We start from the raw sequence: 21015 nt of genomic DNA on the forward strand, positions 1-21015 counted from the left end.
CCATAACTTTACTGATGATTGAGAGTAGACTGATGGGGCGGTAATTGGCTGGGTTGGATTTGTCCTGCTTTTTGTGGACAAGACATACGTAGGCAGTTTTCCACATTGTCAGATAGATGCCAGTGTTGTAGCTGTACTGGAACAGCTTGGCTAGAGGCGTGGTTAGTTCTGGAGCACAAGTCTTCAGCACGATAGCCAGGATGTTGTCGGGGCCCATAGCCTTTGCTATATCCAGTGCGCTCAGCCGTTTCTTCATATCACGTGGAGTGAATTCAATTGGCTGGAGACTGGCTTCTGTGATGGTGTGGACCTTAGCAGTAGGCCGATAAGGATCATCCACTCGGCACTTCTGGCTGAAGATGGTTGCAAAGGCTTCAGCCTTGTCTTTTGCACTCACGTGCTGGGCTCCACCATTATTGAGAATGGGGATATTCATGGAGCCTCCTCCTCCCGTTAGTTGTTTAATGATCCACCACCATTCTCCGTAACAAATATGTAGGTAAAACTTCCATGGGACATTTATGAATCAGAATGAAAAATATCTACTTGGCGGGTAGGGCGGTGATGGTAAGGTGGAGCTGGGTGATGTTTGAAAGTTGGAAGAAGGTTGCCTTGGTCATGGATTGGATGTGAGCAAGGAAGCTGAACTTGGGACCATGCAGTATACAAACTTTCCACAGCTCGAGACAATGCTGAGGTGAATGGCTTCAGTTTTGAATATACTAAACTAGAGGAAATTTTGGCAATTCCACACCTTAGTGTTAGGCAGTTGGAGAGAGTGATAACAGCTGTGGGATGATGAAGAGGCAAAGAAGTACAGCTGAGTGGTGTTGATGTACATGTGGAAGCTGAACCCATGTTTCTGGCTGATGCTGCTAAGGAATACCATGTAAATAGTGAAGAAGGGGAGGCCAAAGATAGAACCCTGAGATTCACTATGAAGTAACCATGTGGGCACAGCAGGAAAAGACATTGCTTATGGTGCCTTGGAGGTGGACTGTGAAGGAGAGACATTTAAAGAGGATGAAGTGGTTGATTGGGTCAAAGGCAGCAGAGAGACCATCAAGATGAGGAAGCACGATTAGCTGTGGTCTCAATCACACAGGAACTCATTGGTGACTTTGATCAATGCAGTCCGAATGCTGCGAGTAAGGTGGAGACCTGATGGGAAGGCTTTGACCAAGGAATGGTGGAAAACATAGAAGTGTAGTTGTGAGTAAACAACATGTTCAGGACTGCAGAAAGAAAGAGAAAGTTAGAGTTGAGGCAGCAATTGGAGAGGATGGAAGGACTGAGAAAGAGTTTTTTCTGCAGGGGTGGATGATGATGGTATTTATGTATGGGTCAAGCTGGAGGATAGGGGGAGCTTGATGATGTCAGTGATCCTGGGACTCAAGAAACGGATCATAGAGTTCATGGAATAGCGCAAGTATAGTGACAGCAGGGGAGAGATACACAAACAAATAAGGAATGGTGGGTGGCTGGGCATAAGTGGGTAGGTCTTAAGCAGGTAATCAGCAGCCAGCATATGTTAGATTTTGGACATGAAGATGTCCATAACTTCTTCATATTTGCCATCTGAATGAGGATGAAGTGGAAAGTGGTTGGAAGAGATGGTTAATCATAAAGTTTAGTTTTTTACTCACAGTCCAAATGAAATAATCTGTATGCACTTACATTATCCAGACTTTCCATGTAAGACAGAGATTTACATTTACTCAGTTCTGACAAATGGTTATACCTGAAACATTAACTGTTTCCCTTTCTCCACAGATGCTGCCTGACCTGTTCAGTGTTTCCAGCATTTTCTGTTTTTGTTTCAAATTTCCAGCATCTCCAATATTTTTCTGACCTTTGTAATTTTGTGCTCCTTCACTGCTCCAAGCCGTGCACAATGTGAATTTTAGGAGCATTATCTAATTTTCCTTCTGAGTACCCTTTAGTGCTCTGGTCTGAACATTGACTTCAACAACTTTCCCTTGCTGGATTTTTCCATTTACACTCAGTTGCTTTCCTTTCCATTTTGATTGCTATGATTAGTCCACAACTCCATTATCTTTGTAGCATGCGACTACCAGGACGGTAGAAGGCAAACCAGATGGACCGTGGTCTTTTTTTTGTCAGGTAATTCTTATGTTCCCAAGTCATGTGTGACTCAACTTTTTCCATTCTAACATCTTTTCAAATGTGTGACGGAAATGACCTTTGTATAGTACTTTATGCCTCTTTCCAATATTTAAAACCATATTTGTAGCTATTAATGCTGCTAACTCCTCTTTATGAAAGTAGTTTGCCTATTTGAAGCCTTGACCTCAACCTGTTGTTTTCCTTTCCCCTCTTTATTTTGACCAGCTCTGTAAAGAGTTTCCTCCCCCCCACCCCCCCTGCCTGACAATGACAATTCAGATGATAGGTTTTATCGAAACATTAACCTATCTGCTGACTGGCATTTCCAACATTTTCTATTTTGATTTCAGATTTATAGCATTATTGAATTTTCTTTTTAATTTCTACATATTGCTTTTATGTTTTGTGCAAACTGCTTTATTCCCTAGCTGATTCTATCTGAAAAAGCTTGCTAGTTTTCTAGTATCAATTCCCTTCTGTACACACCATCTTAATCTGGAAGTCAATTAGCCTACTGATTTTTTCAATGTCGCCAAGTAGCACTTGGTGTAAGCTCGATACCACCATCTTTGACTCAAACGTACTCACTACATTTCAGATTTTTTCTTTCATTGCTCAGACTTTCAGCCCATGTTGTTATTTGTCACCCCATGGCATATCTACTGATTCAAACCCTCCCTCTTCATTAGCTTCTCAGCCTTGCTTCTACCCTTCGCTCATGTTCCCCTGCCATAGATAATGTAAGCGTTTACCACTAAGGATTACAGTCATGAAACTCACTGTATTGACACCTGTCTCCTGTGAAATCTGGTGGGCAGTAACAATAAGGTTGATTTCCTGTGCTCACATCACAAATCCCTTCATTGAGACAGAAGCTGTCGCAAACCCTCTGCTTACACGTTGGACCAGTAAATCCGATTGGACAGCGACAAGCTGGTTTTCCTAAACAGACCGAAAAGAAACACGTGAAAAACAGGAACAGTTTGAGAGCCATACCATTATTACATGCATGCATTGGAGTGGATCGACAAAACTGAATTGGATCAATCCTAACAAGTCAAACTACAGCTTAACCAATTAAGCAGCCTGTTGAGTTAATGCTGATGCCTTTGCTACACCACAAATTTGGTGCTGATGCTTTGTGACTGGTATTTAAACCAGTCATAAAGCATATAGGATATAGGTTGCTTGGCCATTTAGTTCTATGCACAAGTTTGTGTCAGTGAATGAGTTAAATTAAGTCTGGCAGCGCCAAACTCATTACACTACCACCTGTCACGAAGAGCAACAGCATCTCCAAATTGACATCCCATTACTTGACTTTTTCCCCCCTTCATGAAACATTTTCCAAATATGGAAATTATGAATTGCGATAATTTGAGGGAAAATTATGTTCTTGCACTGCACATATACATTTCCATTAACTGTCAGTGTGGTTCATTAGGTACATTAGAAAGAAAAATTCAGATTATTGGTAACACGTTGAGGTTTCTACTTAAAAATGCATAATGAAATGGTAGTGGTAGCAGTGCTTAAAATACGATTAGGCACTGACGTGCAGAATGACTCCCTGGTTAGCACAGCATGTCAATTTGTCTTCAGCAGTTTTTTTTTAATTCGCATTAGGATTCCTTACCAGTTTCTTGAAACAGGCGAAGAATTTCAGCTGTAAAGGTAAATTTGTACTATTCACGAATGGGCCATCTGTCATAAATTTATTGATAATTCAAAAGGGACATTAAAGCAGATGTATCATAACTGCATGCCTGTGAAGGGCAATAACTTTTGAGGGGTAAAGTGGCAACAACGGCCAGGATGCTAAGCATTTATCAAACATAATGAAATTTATTCATTAAAATTTAGCAGTTATGGGGTTGTTTCTGCAAGCATGGCTTTGCATTGCAGGAAATTTCTGGAATATCACGAATGTTTTACAGGAGGCTGCACATATCTGCAGTGAGACAGGAATGGCACATTCACATCTCTGTAGATTATCTGCAACAAAAGTATTTTCAAAATATGGAGAACTGAATTTCTACAAAAATACAATTTGTTTGTGAATCATCTTCAAAATGTGAGTTGCATGTTAATAATTTAATACTTATTTTGTGCTGTTACTTTCATTTTGGCCTTTCCTGTTTTTCATACATATTGAACAGTTCCACCACAGAGTAACAGAACTGACAATGAGGCTACCTTCAGTCTTGGCTTACATTATACAACTGTTGTATTCATTCCAAATCTCAAACCTGCAAGTCAGTACTTATAACAACAACAACTTGTATTTATATAGAAAGAACCTTTAACGCAGTAAAATGTCCCAAACTGCTTCACAGGAGCCTTACCAAACAAAATTTGACACTGAGTCACATATGGAGATATTAGTGCAGATGACCAAAAGCTTGGTCAAAGAGGTAAGTTTTAAGGAGTGTCTTAAAGGAGGAAAGAGAGGTAGAGAGGCAGAGAGATTTAGGGAGGGAATTCCAGAGCTTAGGGCCTTGGCATCTGAAGGCACAGCTGCCAATGGTGGAGCGAGTAAAATCGGGGTTGTTCAAGAGGCCAGAATTGGAGGAGAGCAGATATCTTGGAGCGCTGTAGGGCTGGAGGAGATTACAGAGATAGGGAGGGGCGAGGCTTTGGAGGAATTTGAAAATAAGGATGAGAATTTTTAAATTGAGGCGTTGCTTAACCGGGAGCCAATGTAGATCAGCGAACACAGGGGTGATGGTGAACGGGACTTGGTGCGAGTTATGACACAGGCAGCCAAGTTTTGGATGACCTCAAGTTTACGGACGGCAGAACGTGGGAGGCCGGCCAGGAGTGCATTGGAATAGTCAAATCTATAGGTAACAAAGGCATGAATGAGGGATTCAGCAGCAGATGAGCTGAGTCAGGGGCGAGCGATGTTCTGGAGGTGGAAATAGGCGGTCTTAGTGGTGGCGCGGATGTGTGGTCGGAGGCTCATCTCGGGGTCAAATATGATACCAAGGTTGCAAACAGTCTGGTTCAGCCTCAGACAGTTGCCAGGGAGAGGGATTGAGTCCATGGCTAGGAAACAGAGTTTGTGGCTGGGACCGAAGACAATGGCTTCAGTCTTCCCAATATTTAGATATACATATGAAAAATGTATTGGTGTGTCGTATTAAGGAAAAATATTGAGTTTCGTGCCCATAATCCTGATATGAGCACTTAATGTAAATCAGACAAGATTTATTTCTTTGCTAACATGCAGTTTTTACCATTAATGTAATGTGATGGCTGTTTTAATGCATGTAGTCGCATTTATGCAATGATACAGAAAAAGTACATGTCATGCAGTCAGACTAAGCATTTGACTCCCCATTACTGGGTAACTGTTTACAGTACCTAATGTTGATGCCGAACAGATTCCTCCATTTTGACAATAGTCTTTGCACTGGTCAGTTTCACATTCCTGTCCTGCATACCGAGGCTTGCATTTGCATTTTGGCTGGTCTCGTTCATTCACAAAACAAGTTCCACCATTCACACACACTAGGTCACAGGTACTCCCTGCAAAAGCAATAGGAGCAGGTATCAGTATTACATCTGTTCAGTCATCAAGATTTTTGCTACTCAAACAACAATTTCATTTTTAAGCAGTTTAAGTTAAAAGGGGAAAAATTCATTAGTGACCATTTTGGGTTGCTAACATCGCCTGGGTGCTAAATTTAGTGCCCGGCGAAAAATAGCGCCGGCGATCGCTAAATTCAGTTTTAGCGCCCAAATAGGGAGGTGGAGCGCTAACTCAAGTACTCCACTTCCTTCTTAGAGTGCTAACCCCGAATACTGGGGTGGTACCTTCTGCAGCGCTACGCACTGGGCCACGTAGCGCTGCCGCATGGAAGGGCTCCTCCCCCCATCCCCTCACCCTGCGTTCAAAGAGGCAATGAGCCACGACAAGTCGGCCTATTTTGTTCCCGCCCACCACCTCCCCTTTAGTTAGCGCCCCACGAGCCTCCTGCCGCTTCGTTCCCACCCCCTGAATTGGTCGCTGTCATTGCTTGCCGCAGATTCGGGGGCGCGGGCCAATTTTGCAGGCGGGGCGAAAACGGAACGCCGTGCACATCATCACCTGCGGAGCAGGGCGCTGCCAGTTACCGCCACCGCTAAACTCCCGCTGAATTTAGCGGGAGTCGTTAGCGGTGCTGCGCCCGGGCGAAAAGTCGTTTGCGCACCTAACGAGAGGTGCAAATGCACCAAACTTCTAGCCCTAAATATTTTATTTCAAAGATTTCTACTGTGAAAGGAATGAAAAAATTGCATTTATATAGCGTTTTTCATGACCACAGGATGTCCCAAAGCGCTTTACAGCCAATTAAGTACTTTTTGAAGTGTGGTCACTGTAGTAATGTAAAAAATGTAGCAGCCAATTTGCGTACAGTAAGGTCTCACAAATAGCAATGAGATAATGACCAGATAATCGGTTTTAGTGATATTGGTTGAGGGCTAGATATTGGCCAAGACATCAGGGAGAACACCCCTCTTCAAAATAGTGACACGGGCTCTTTTACGTCCATCTGAGAGGGCAGATGGAGCCTTAGTCTGAAAGACAGTACTGAACCGGAGTGCCAGGTGAGATTATGTGATCAAGTCTCTGGAGCGGGATCTGAACCCACAAACTTTTGACTCAGAGGCCAGAGTGCTACCACTGGGCCATGGCTGTGAACAATAAAGGATTCAAGAATGTCCCAAAAAATGTTATTAAAAATTCTAATGAAGGAATCCTAAAGAGAATTCCACCTTAAATAGCATTGCCAGTAAGTGGGCTGTTGTAGTTTTCATTTTGGCATGGCAATTATTTTGTTGAGAAAGTACATAATCTAATTGAATCAGAATTTCCTGTTACTAGCTCTTTGTGTGATAGATCGAAACATTTTGTTGTAAGCTTTTCTCCCAAAGATTTTACAATGAACATTTATAGTATGATAAATATCTCCACAAATGTGCTCAACTGGATAATTCATAACAGAGTCTCACAGATAAAATTATTTATTAGACCACATAGCTGCTGACAGTCATTTCCTTTATTTTAATCACATTTATAATATGTACCCAAGAGAAACTATGTTGTAATGTCACTTTGACATGGTCGTTCCATACCTGTAGAAATACAATTTTTATTTCCAATGGTGTGATAGAATAATACATATACTAGAGTTTGTTACAAGGCAGTGCCACATTATGTGATTGAAATGACATAATAAATCATAAAAGTGAAGCTGAAGTGGTTTATCAGTGTCATCTCACTCAAACGTGTCACATTTGTCCTTGGAACACAATCCAAGTGATATTTAGATTATTGCTAACTGCTCAGTACCAGAGATAGTGATGGTCAGCAAGCACTGACGCTGGAACAATATGATTTGACCAAAACTTCAATAAAAGGCAAATTACTGCAGATGCTGGAAATATGAAATAAAAAAACCAGAAAATGCTGGAACACTGAGCAGATCAGGCGGCATCTGTGGAGCAAGGAAGGTAAGGTTAACGTTTCAGATCGATGACCTATTGTCAGAACCCCATTTGACAATGGGTCATTGACCTGAGACGTTAACCCTATCTTCCTCTCTCCACATATGCTGCCTGACTTGCTCCGAGTTTGTTGCATTTCCTGTTTTTTTATTTTAATTGTACCAAGCTGTCTGATCCACAGTATTTCATTGCATGCTACAGGGGAAAGGCACACTACATAGATATCATTCCCAGAAATTGCCTACAGCACAATTTTGTTGTTATATTATCAATGCTTGCAGGGCTATAAGGAAATAGCTGGGGAGTGGGACGAATTGGATGGCTCTTTCAAAGAGCCAACACAGGCACACTGGGCCAAATGGCCTCCTTCTGTGCTGTATGATTCTATGAATGTACAATAACAAAGTAATATCTATGTTTTTTTACATTTTCCTTTCAATTGTAAACTAGCTTATATATCAGTGTAGTGTAAATTTTTTAAACATTTGTCAGACACACAGAGACCGGAGGTACAACTAACTGTGCATATTGGTACAGCTGTTGAGGGTGTCCACGAGAGAGAGCACATGGGTGCACCAAAGGCAATATCCTACCTTCCTGATTTGCATCACTATTTTTCTGCTGCTGGAAGCTATTGTCCCATCAGCCTGTCTCTCCCTCTGCTGTGCTATGTTGTAGGTTGGTGAGGAGGGACTGCCTTTTGCAAGTTATTTTCCCCTAGGTCTCTTGGTGCTTTTTGTCTAATTCTACGAGGTGTGTGAGAGAGAGCACAGGATGACTTTTCCTCTGGCTTTCTTTCTGGTAGCTGCTTTCCCCAAGACAGTAGTTTTAAGATCAGAACTTTACAATTCCCTCGGTGGTTCAGTGAGTTTATCCATTGAGTAGCTAAACCATGCAGACCAAGTGAGTCCCATGCTGGATTCTCAGTATGTGCCGAGTTTCCTCACTTCAACTTGGGTGCTACAATAATTGCAAACACTTTCAGAATTAAAAAGCAGTGATCCAGGAAATATGGGCTGTAGCTGAATTTAATTGGACCAAAGAGACTTGCAAGGACCATTGAGGCACCAATTGAAAATCATTTAAACTACATAGGTTGAGGGATGGGGAGCGGGGGGTGAGGTGGGGAGGGCAGGGAGGTAACCAAACCCGAGATGGGATAGATCATAGAGTAGAGAAGATAGTCAACTGCTGGGTATGGACACAGTTACCCTGACAGACATGCATATACCAGACCCCAGGAAAAAAAGAGACATTAGATAACATGAAAGGAGACAAATCTACATCAAAATGCCTAATATATGAAGGCTACAACAACAACAACTTGTATTTATATCGCATCTTTAACGTAGTAAAACGTCCCAAGGCGCTTCATAGGAGTATTGTAAGACAAATAATTTGACACCGAGCCACATAAGTAGTAATTAGGGCAGATGATCAAAAGCTTGGTCAAAGAAGTAAGTTTTAAGGAGCCTCTTAAAGGAGGAAAGAGAGGTAGCGAGGCGGTGAGGTTTAGGCAGGGAATTCCAGAGCTTAGGGTCGAGGCAACAGAAGGCACAGCCACCAATGGTTGAGCGATTATAATCAGGGATGCTCAAGAAGGCAGAATTAGAGGAGCGCACATATCTCATTGGGTTGTGGGGCTGGAGGAGATTACAGCAATAGGGAGGGGCAAGGCCATGGAGGGATTTGAAAACAAAGATGAGAATTTTGAAATTAAGGCTTTGCTTAACCGGGAGCCAATGAAGGTCAGTGAGCACGGGGTAATGGGTGAACGGGACTTGGTGCAAGTTAGGACATGGGCAGCCGAGTTTTGGATGACCTCAAGTTTATGTAGGGTCGAACGTGGGAGGCCAGCCAGGAGTGCGTTGGAATAGTCAAGTTTAGAGGTAACAAAGGCATGGATGAGGGTTTCAGCAGCAGATGAGCTGAGGCAGGGGCAGAGATGGGCGATGTTACAGAGTTGGAAGTAGACGATCTTAGTTATGCCACGGATATGTGGTCAGAAGCTCATTTCAGGGTCAAATATGACACCAAGTTTGCAAACAGTATGGTTCAGCCTCAGACAGATGTTAGGGAGAGGGATGGAGTCAGTAGCTAGGGAACGGAGTTTGTGGCGGGGACAGAAAACAATGGCTTTGGTCTTCCCAATATTTAATTGGAGAAATTTCTGCTCATCCAGAACTGGATGTTGGACAAGCAGTCTGACAATTTAGACACTCTGGAGGGAGTGAGAGAAGTGGTGGTGCGGTAGAGCTGGGTGTCATCTGCATACATGTATAAAACTGGCACTGTGTTTTCGGATTATGTCACCAAGAGGCAGCGTGCAGATGAGAAACAGGAGGGGGCCAAGGATAGGTCCTTGGGGGACACCAGAGGTAATGATGTGGGAACGGGAAGAGAAGTCATTGCAGGTGATTCTCTGGCTACAATTAGATAGATAAGAATGGAACCAGGCGAGTGCAGTCCCACCCAGCTGGACTATGGCAGAGAGGCATTGGAGGAGGATGTCAAAAGCTGCAGACAAGTCAAGAAGGACGAGGAGGGATAGTTTACCATTGTCACAGTCACAAACGATGTCATTTGTGACTTTGATGAGAGCCTTTTCAGTACTGTGGCAGGGCGGAAACCTGAGTGGAGGGATTCAAACATGGAGTTGCGGGAAAGATGGGCAAGGATTTAGGAGGCTAGAAGCATTAGAAATAAGATGCCAGTAAACAAAGTTGAACCTGTGAGGGAGGGGGTAAGCTGCATAAAGAATTACTCTGGACAGAAATCTCGAATGTGTAACAAATCCAGAGGGCCAAGTCAACACAAGAAGGAGGACAGTTTGCTCCATGAAGACATTAGAAGGGAATAAAAGAACAGGAAAGTTATTTTAATGGGAGCCTTCAACTAACCAAATTTAAATTGGGGAAAACCCAAACAAATTAGAGTCAGAGTTGGTAAATGCAATGCATGATTGCCTCATGAACTAATGCACAAGCAAAGCGACAGAAGGCACATGTTGACCAAATATTCAAAAATGAAAATGTACAAGAAATAGAAGTCATGCAACCCTAGAGGACAGTGATCACAAAACAATCAACTTAAATATGATTTGGGTTTTAGCTACATCAAACACCAAGGCCCCAATTTTAACTCCCCTCACCTGGCAGAAACCAGGCCCGGGGGGCTGTTAAATTGGAGAGAGGGTCTCAACCACTCCTATCCTGCCCCAATTTGCTCAACTGCAATTTTAAATTGCAGGCAGCAAGGATATCCACCACAAGCCAGTGAGGCCCTCTTTAAATATGTAGATTGGGCTTTGATGCTATCACTGATGCCAACATTCTTTTAGGATTACAATAGCAAGAGGTGAGAACATTAAAAGATGGAAACAGGCTTGAAATAAAGAATGAGCAATTCATGCCTGCAAGCAGCAAGATATCGACAACATCCAGGCTTGGGCTGCTAAGTCCTAAATAACATTACATCACAAAAGTGCCAGGCAATGACCATCTCCAACAAGAGAGAGCCAAACTACCACCCCTTGATCTTCAATGGCATTACTATCGTCGAGCCTCCATCATCAATATTCTAGGGAGTCACCATTGACCAGAAACTCAGCTGGACCAACCACATAAATGCCATGGCTACTAGAGCAGGTCAGAGGCTGGGTATTCTGTGGCGAGTGGTGTTGTGTATGTACCTTTAAGAGAATAACTGGTCTCAGACTGCAATACCGGCAGTGGCCACCCCTGTATAAAAGGCGCTAGAGAGCCTCTGTTTTGTTAGATTCGTTTATGCCTTTCACCAGTAAAGTTCTGTTTGTTTCTCTCCTGCTAGTCCGTGTCTCAATCATTCACGGACTTAACATTGGCGACGAGGTAGAAAGAACTTACCGGCAACTCAGCAGCAGCTCCGACGACGTTGAAGGTCGGAAAAAAAAAGAGAGTCCATTGAAACTCGAGGAACGGGCGTCGACCGTCAATCATCGGGTTCAAGGCTTTGCAGGAGCGACTTTCCAGAGGCAGGCTGGGTTCCTCGGTCCGTGGTTTCCCAGCTAATCGGGCTGGTGGCAGGTAGTGCTCTGATCCTTCCTGGGCTGCAACGGGGCCGGGCAGCGAGTCGGGAAGCAAGGAGAGAGAGAGAGGGTGGATCATACAGGGCGCGGCCGGTGTTTCGAAGCTGGGCAGCGTTCGGACCTCAGAAGAGAGAGGGAAGTGTTCCAGAGGGTCCGCTCCACGATGGGAAGATAATAAAAGAAAACGAATTAATATTTAACGCGCAGGAAACCGTGGAAAGCAGCGCTAACAACAGCGGGGAAGAAGGAAAAGCGCGGGAGGCGCCATTTTGTTAAATCGGAGAAGGCGGCAAAGCGCGGGAGGCGCCATTTTAGATTTGCAAGATGCCGAAGACTGGCTGTATCACTGCTTTTGATAATACATTAGAGGACTGGACCACGTATGTGGAAAGAGTAGAGGTATATTTCGAGGCAAACAATATAGCAGAGGGGAAAAAGGCATCGGTATTGTTAAACTTAATGGGCGCTAGAACGTACGGCCTATTGCGGGACCTGATTACTCCAGCCAAACCGAAGGCGAAGAGTTTTAACGAAATTGTTGCTGTTCTACAGGAGCACTTAAACCCTGCACCGCTGTTGATAGCAGAAAGATTTAAATTCCACAGGAGAACTCAGCACAAAGATGAGAGCAATGCTGAGTATCTTACGGAACTACGCAAGCTATCAAAGCACTGCCAGTTCGGAGCAGGACTGGCAGATACCCAACGGGACAAATTTGTCTGTGGACTCCTGAGTGAAGGAACACAGAAGAAGTTACTCGCAGAAAAAGAGCTGACGCTAGATAAGGCTTTCAGCGTGGCAGTATCATATGAAGCAGCAGCCAGGGGAGCTGCAGAAATTCAACAAAAACCACAGGAATACAGCACCCATGAAATGACACGGGGATTTGCAAAATGTTATCGCTGCGGCAGAACTAACCATGACCAGAAGGACTGCTGGTCCAAAGATAAAATATGCAGACAATGCGGGAAAATTGGACACATTGCACGAATTTGTAGGTCTGGGAAGAAGACCAGCGACAACAAAAAGGCTACTAAGGAACCGTACAAGAAAGTACAAAAGATGACGGACAGTAGTTCCGAAGACCAGATGAGCGATAGTGAATCCGAGAACAGGAGATTAAGCTGTCTCAAACTTCACAATGTAATCGCAAAAGAGGATCACCGAACCATTTGGGTCACCCTCACGAAAGCAGGGTCCCAAGTTAAAATGGAATTGGATACAGGATCAGCGCTAACTGTCATGAATCGACGAGACTATGAGCGGCTATTTTCACACATACCCTTGAGAGAGACATCCATCATCTTGACGACGTATACGGGGCAAAAAGTATACCCCAGAGGAAAAATAAGGGTGCCTGTCGAATACAATGGCAAGAAAATACGGAAATTGTATCTCTACATACTGCCAAATGGTGGACCACCATTATTGGGATGGGAATGGATCAGGAAGATAAACTTAGATTGGCATTCCATTCATGCAATGACGGTGGACGGTAAAAAAGATGAAGACGTCACTCCTGGATGATTGTCAACAATCTTAGCTAACGCCAAAGAGGTATTTCAACAAGAACTGAGCACGCTTAAAGGCGTAACCGCCTCGTTAAAAATAGAAGAGAATGCAGTTCCCAAGTTTTTCAAAGCGAGACCGGTACCATATGCAATTCGTCCAGCCGTTGAGGCAGAGCTGGAGAATCTGGAGAAAGTGGGCGTGTTGTCTAAGGTCGACTGGAGCGAGTGGGCGACACCCATCGTTCCTGTCATGAAAAAAACGTTAAGCAATAAGTCCGGAGAGCCAAGGAAGATTCGCATCTGTGGGGATTTCAAGGTGATGGTGAACCCTGTCCTTCACACAGTACAATATCCTCTTCCAAGGATAGAAGACATCTTCGCCTCACTGTCTGGAGGGAAGCGTTTTACAAAAATTGACCTAGCACAAGCATATTTGCAGATGGAGGTTGAATAGTCCTCCAGGAAGTCTCTCATGATAAACACTCACAAAGGTCTTTACCAGTATCATCGATTGGTATTCGGAGTAGCATCGGCTCCGGCGATATGGCAAAGAGCGATGGAACAAGTCCTGCAAGGGATTCCGGGGACTCAGTGTTACTTGGACGACATCCTTGTAATAGGTGAAGATGACAGTGAACACCTTAACAACCTAGAACAGGTGCTCACTAGACTACGGGAACATGGGCTGCGAGCCAGCTGCCCCCAGTGCGAATTTTTTAAGAAACAGATATCGTATTGTGGCCACGTGATTGATGAAGAGGGGTTACATAAGTCCCCTGACAAAATTGAAGCAGTTGTTAAGGCCCCAGCGCCTGAAAATGTGTCGCAACTGAGGTCATTCCTCGGGTTGGTGAATTACTATCATAAGTTTTTGCCGAATTTGTCGACAATTCTGCATCCACTGAACGCCCTGCTACGAACGGGGGTAGCATGGAAATGGAGCGATGATTGTAAACGTGCTTTTCAGAAGAGTAAGGACTTAATCACTTCGAAGGAAGTATTGGCTCACTACAACCCAGCACTGCCAATCAGGCTGGCGTGTGATGCGTCTCCCTACGGCATTGGGGCGGTACTGTCACATAAATTCCTTAATGGTTTGGAGAGGCCGATAGCTTTTGCGTCACACTCGTTAACTTCTGCCGAGCGTAACGACGCCCAGATTGAGAGAGAGGCCCTCAGCCTAGTGTGGGGGGTGAAGAAGTTCAATCACTATCTGCATGGTCAAAAATTTACTCTACTAACCGATCATCAACCTCTTGTCTCCATTTTCAACCCTCAGAAGGGCGTACCGATAATGACAGCACAACGGCTGCAGAGATGGTCCCTTTTCCTAGGGGCACACCAATATGACATCGAGTACAAGGGAACTAAACAGCATGGACATGCTGATGGATTGTCACGTCTACCGTTGCCGACGGTGGAAGAAGACGACCTTGCAGTGGATCCAATGGAGTTATTCCACTCGACCATAGTCGAATGTCTCCCTGTGACGAATGCAAACATAGAAAAGGAAACACGGAATGACCCGACACTATCACGGGTCTATGATTTAACGGTGAAGGGATGGCCAGCACATGGCGAACCACTGCTGCCAGCATTTTCATCAAGAAGAGAACAGCTGTCAGTGTGCAGAGGAACCTTGATGTGTGGATCCAGAGTAGTAATTCCACCTAAGTTGACGGATAGAGTGCTCAATGAGCTTCATGAGGGTCATCTGGGTGGGGTAAAAATGAAGAGCTTAGCCAGAGCGTTTGTGTGGTGGCCGGGAATCGATAGAGAAATCGAAGAGATGACCAAGAGCTGTGCAGGATGCCAGAAGGTCCAAAACGCCCCACCACAAGCTCCTCTGCATCCATGGGAGTGGCCCTCATCCCCATGGCAAAGGGTGCACATTGATTTTGCTGGTCCCTTCATGGACTCAATGTTTTTAATTGCGGTGGATGCACATTCAAAGTAGCCAGAGGTAATAAAAATGTCCTCAACCACCATGGAAAAAACTATCGCAGTTTTACGAACCATATTCGCCAGGAATGGGCTGCCTGAACAGATTTGCTCTGACAATGGACCACAGTTTGTGTCTGAAGAGTTCCGGAGGTTCTTAAAGAACAATGGTGTTAAGCATTACACATCTGCCCCATATCATCCAGCCACTAATGGATTGGCCGAGAGGTTTGTCCAAACATTCAAGAAGGCTATCAAGGCAATGTGTAATGAAGATATACCCCTACAACACAAGGTGGACAACTTCTTGTTTGCCTACCGGAATGCGACACATGCGGTTACCAACCAAACTCCAGCCATGATGTTCTTCAATCGAAGACTACGATGCCGCTTGGATTTGGTTAAGCCAAACGTCCGAAGAGATGTGGAGAACAGGCAGTTTCAGAATATGAATGAAAGGCCGACCAGGAGTTTTAAGATAGGTCAACCAGTTTTGGCCCAGGACTACCGCACTGAGAAATGGCAGCCAGGAACGATTTGTACACGACAAGGACCTCTCATGTATACCGTGGACATTGGGGAGAGCATTGTAAGATGCCATGCTGACCAGATTCTAGAATCACTGGAAAACGTCAACTCCACACCACGATCTGATACACCTGGTAATGAAATCGACGTTCCAATTGCAGCTACCGCAGAACCGGTAATATTGGAAGCAGATGAACCAAACAACGACATTGATTTTGACTCAACATTGCCAGAAGAACCTGATACTCCAAAGAGGCGTTATCCAGACAGAATCAGGAAGCCTCCTCAAAGACTGAACTTATAATTGCTTAAACTTAACCAATGTATCTAGCAACAGTAATTGTGATTGTAATTCATTATCATTAGTGTTAACTGAATGTTCTGTACTGTTTATCTAAAAGGGGAGGAATTGTTGTGTATGTACCTTTAAGAGAATAACTGGTCTCAGACTGCAATACCGGCAGTGACCACCCCTGTATAAAAGGCGCTAGAGAGCCTCTGTTTTGTTAGATTCGTTTATGCCTTTCACCAGTAAAGTTCTGTTTGTTTCTCTCCTGCCAGTCCGTGTCTCAATCATTCACGGACTTAACAAGTGGCTCACCTCCTGACTCCCCAAAGCCCACTGTATATAAGGCACAAGCCAGAAGTGTGATGGAATACTCTCCACTTGCCTGGATGGGTGCAGCTGCAGCAATATTCAAGAAGCTTGACACCACCCAGGATAAAGCAGTTCACTTGATTAGCATTTTGTCCACTAGCTTAAACATCCACCCCTCCACCACCAGCGTACTGTGGCTGCCATATGTACTATTTACAGAATGCACTGCCGCAAGTTGCCACGGCTTCTTCAGCAGCACCTCCCAAACCCGTGACCTCCACCACCTAGAAGGATAAGGGCAGCATGTTCATGGGAACATCATCAACTTTAAGTTCACCTCCAAGTCACATACCAGCCTGACTTGAACATATATCACCATTCCCTCATTGTTGCTGAGTCATAATTCTGGAACTCCCTATCTAACAGCATTGTGGGAACATCTTGATCACATGGACTGCAGTGGTTCAAGAAGAAGGTCCACCACTACCTTCTCAAGGACAACAAACGCTGGCCTTGCCAGCGACACCCATATCCCAAGAATTTTTTTTAAATTGAGCACCAGATAGTAAAAATTCTGAATGATTAATTTCTCCAAATATGCACAAGGGGAGGTAGTGCAGAGAAGAGCCAAAAGGCTGGCCTCTAGTATTAGGAGTCCGAGTGATGTGGAATGACGGGACAGACTTGGGCTCTTCAGTCTGCAAAAGGAGATTTCAGAGGTAATCTTAGAGATATACAAGATAGTAAATGGTATAGAAAAAATAATTTGGAACACAATTTTAACTCAAACTGAGTGTAGAACATGGGGATACAGGCGAAAACTAATTAAAGATAACTTTAGCACTGATATCCAGAGGTTATTCTTAACAAAGAGAACAGTCAACACTTGGGATGGACCTTTAGACAGAGTGGTGGAGATGAAAAGCTGGTAATCATTTAAGAAACAATTAGATCTAGCAATGAGAGGGAGTGCAAGGTTGTGTAAGTGTATAACTTATTTTTTCCTCCAATAAAAGCGATGGGCTTGCAGCTTAAGTTACAAAGCTTGTATAGCTACTTGTTTTCACATGTTACAATTAAGGCCAGTCTTGAATTGTCAGATTTTTTGAATGTTGTGTCAGCTTTCTTGAACCTGTTGATCAGTTTCAGCTAGTTTTGTAGGTTGGCACTTCTGATGAAAATTAGCCAGGCATACAGAAAGTGCAGGGGTGCAATTAAAAAGAATATTAGGAAAGCAAAGAGAGAGCAGGAAAAATTCTTGGCAAGTAAAATCAAGGAAAACACAAAGATGTTTTACAAATATATTAAAAGTAAGAGGATAGGGCCTATTAGAGATCATGGGGGTAATCTGTGTGTGGAGGTGGGAGATGTCGGTAGGGTTCTTAATGAATACTTTGTCTGTTTTCACAAAGGAGAGGGGCGAAGCAGACATTGCTATCAGGGGGGAGAAGTGTGAAATATTAGATGAAATAAACAGTGAGAGAAGAAGGATTAAGGGGTTTAGCAGCTTTAAAAGTGGATAAATCCCCAGGCCTGGATGAAATGTATCCCAGGCTGTTAAGCGAAGCAAAAGAGAAAATAGCAGAGGCCCTGACCATCATTTTTCAATCCTCTCTGGCTTCAGGTGTGGTGCCGGAGGACAGGAGGACTGCTAATGTGGTACCCTTGTTTAAAAAGGGAGAAAAGGATAGACCAAATAATTACAGGCCAGTCAGCCTAACCTCGGTGGTGGGAAAATTATTGGAAAGAATTCTGAAGGACAGGATAAATCTTCATTTAGAAAGTCACGGATTAATCAAGGATAGTCAGCACGGATTTGATACGGGAAGGTCGTGTCTGACAAACTTGATTGAATTTTTTGAGGCGGTAACAAGGAGGGCAGATGAGGGTAGTGCATTTGATGTAGCGTATATGGACTTTAGCAAGGCTTTTGATAAGGTTCCACATGGCAGATTGGTCACAAAGTTAAAAGTCCATGGGATCCAGGGCAAAGTGTAAAGTTGGATTCAAAACTGACTCGGAGGCAGGAAGCAGAGGGTAATGGTTGATGGGTGTTTTTGTGACTGGAAGGCTGTTTCCAGTGGAGTTCCGCAGGGCTCAGTACTAGGTCCCTTGCTTTTTGTGGTATACATCAATGATCTAGACTTCAATATAGGGGGTATGATCAAGAAGTTTGCAGATGATACTAAAATCGGCTGTGTGGTTGATACTGAAGAAGGAAGCTGTAGACTGCAGGACGATATCAATAAATTGGTCAGGTGGGCAGAACAGTGGCAAATGGAATTCAATCTGGAGAAGTGTGAGATAATGCATTTGGGGAGGGCTAACAAGGAAAGGTAATACACATTAAATGGTAGGACACTGAGCAGTGTAGAGGAACAAAGGGACCTTGGAGTGCATGCCCACAGATCCCTGAAGGTACCAGGCCAAGTAGATAAGGTGGTTAAGAAGGCATACGGAATGCTTGCCTTTATTAGCCATGGCATATAATACAAGAGCATGAGGGTTATGCTTCAACAGTATAAAACACTAGTTAGGCCTCAGCTGGAGTACTGAGTGCAGTTGTGGTCACCACATTACAGGAAAGATGTGATTGCACTTGAGAGGGTACAGAGGAGATTTACAAGGATGTTGCTGGGAGTAGAGAACCTTTGCTCTGAGGAAAGGAAAGACTGGATAGGCTGGGTTTGTTTTCCTTGGAACAGAGGAGACTGAGGGGAGACCTTATTGAGGTATATAAAATTATGAGGGGCCTAGATAAAGTGAATAGAAAGGACATATTTCCCTTAGCAGAGGGGTCAAAAACCAGGGGGCACGGATTTAAAGTAATTGGTGGAAGGTTTAGTGGGGATTTGAGGGGAAATTTCTTCACCCAGAGGGTTGTGGGGGTCTGGAACTCACTGCCTGAAAAGGTGGTAGAGGCAGAAAATCTAACCACATTTAAAAGGTACTTGGATGTGCACTTGGGATGCTGGAACCTGCAGGGCTACGGACCAAGAGCTGGGAAGTGGGTTAGGCTGGATAGCTCTTTGTTGGCCGTTACAGACATGATGGGCCAAAATGGCCTCCTTCCGTGCTGTAACTTTCTATGATTCTATGATCACTGTCCGGTGACCCTTTCTGGAAGTGTGTATTTGTGGACACTGGTTCAGGACTGGTTTGGACTCAGTTGTAATACCACCTCCACAGTTAAATAACCTGCCAACAATGACTTTCTAGGCTCACACATGAATAAATGGCCATTTGGGCATGGTACCAGAGACAGGCTAGCACCTGTGGAAACATTCTTCAGCAAGACATCAGTGCCTTCAAGTGGGGAGGGGATGGGAGAAAATTAATGAGAAAAAAAAAATCTGAAAATCACTACGTGGGAATTATGGGCATGCAGATAATATGGTCAATTTTCAACCTGTTTAACATTGCACATTTGGTGGTCATGAGCTAGTGGCCCAGAAATTCGGGTCGGGGGCTTCCCGCGGGTGCAAGCCCCCGACCTGCACTTACCTTGCGCGCCGGCCGTTGAGCTGTGGGCTCGCGTGGGATTCCGATCCGGGGCCTGGTCCAGCTGCCGGCGCGCAGTGCTTGCGTATCCCAGGGGCGCAGTTAGTTTGATGCGTCCCCTGGGATCACGTGGGCCATGGGGAGCCAATCGGAGCAGGGAATGCTCCATTCATAAGTCTGACAGGAAGTGCTGTCAAACTTAGAAATACTACAGGCCTTTTCTTCTTACAAAACATCACTAAATCTTCAAATACATTTTTTTTTAAATCACATTTTTTAAATAAACTATAAATTAAATGAAATAACTATTTTAAACAATAATTTAAATTTTTGAAAAAAATAATTTTATTTTCTAACGGGGCTAAAAATAAACTTACCTTGCTTTAAAGTATTTAATAATAAAAATGTGGAAAAAATGTTTTAATTTTAATTAATTTACCACTTACCTTGTAAAAAGCAAGCCTTACGCCTGCTTTTTACATTTCTAAATTCTGCAGGCTTACCTTCCTGGGAAAACCTGTAAAAAAAAAACGAAGTTCGATGCGCACGCGCAGTCTCTCCCGCGCATGCATTCGGCCTCTGAACCCCTGCTTTCAGGGGAACGGAAGTGCCGGTTTCCCGCACATGCGCAGTGCATGCAGGAAACCGGCACTTCCATTGGGCCTACGGGTGAGTACCCCATGCGTACTCACCCGTGGAGACCTGAATTTCTGGGCCAATAGCACCAATGTCCATTTTGTAAGTCAGAGCTCCAGGCATGAGTATCCAATCCACACATGAATTGCTGCCAACTAACCTCTAACTGCCATTGAGACCTTTAAGAGTCAAAAAGAGCAGACATTAAAATGTGACTTACAGTACACTATGTTAAATTTAGGCCAATTGAGTTTTAAAACTTAGCTAGGCTGGCAACTGGTGCACTGCTGTGCTTTAGCTCATTTTATACTGAACTGTTGAGGTCAGGTCTGTGGCAAGGAGGACCCCACAATGCCAAAAAAGCAGAATTAAAGTGGCATAAGGCAATTAAATGACAAAAATAAAAAAGCTAGGTGTAAATTTTTGGTCTTATCTCCTGATGATTCTGGATGTCTGTGGTACTCAGTGCTGTAAATCATTAAAATCAGTACAGTGAACTCCATCTAAAGCGACTAGTTTCAGATTCACTGTGTAGATGTGAGGTCTGCTGGCAGGTAGTCTCTACACACGATGACTTTGATGCAGATTTTACAATATAGGCTCCTGTCATCCAG

General features: G+C 43.9%; 1 protein-coding gene across 1 annotated transcript in view; it reads right to left on the reverse strand.

Moving 5' to 3' along the window:
- LOC147120556 (low-density lipoprotein receptor-related protein 1-like) overlaps nucleotides 1-21015 on the reverse strand; it is a 2135446-nt gene that overhangs the window by 78242 nt on the left and 2036189 nt on the right. The window contains exons 82-83 of the mRNA XM_085986655.1: nucleotides 5494-5658; nucleotides 2908-3069 (exon numbers count right to left, since the gene is read on the reverse strand). Coding sequence (XP_085842781.1) covers nucleotides 2908-3069; nucleotides 5494-5658 — 327 coding nt within the window. The remainder of the gene's footprint in view (nucleotides 1-2907; nucleotides 3070-5493; nucleotides 5659-21015) is intronic.

This window comes from Somniosus microcephalus, chromosome 4, assembly GCF_052327205.1.
Source record: "Somniosus microcephalus isolate GS21.2 chromosome 4, FLI_Smic_1.0, whole genome shotgun sequence".
In the NCBI taxonomy this organism is placed as follows: domain Eukaryota; kingdom Metazoa; phylum Chordata; class Chondrichthyes; order Squaliformes; family Somniosidae; genus Somniosus; species Somniosus microcephalus.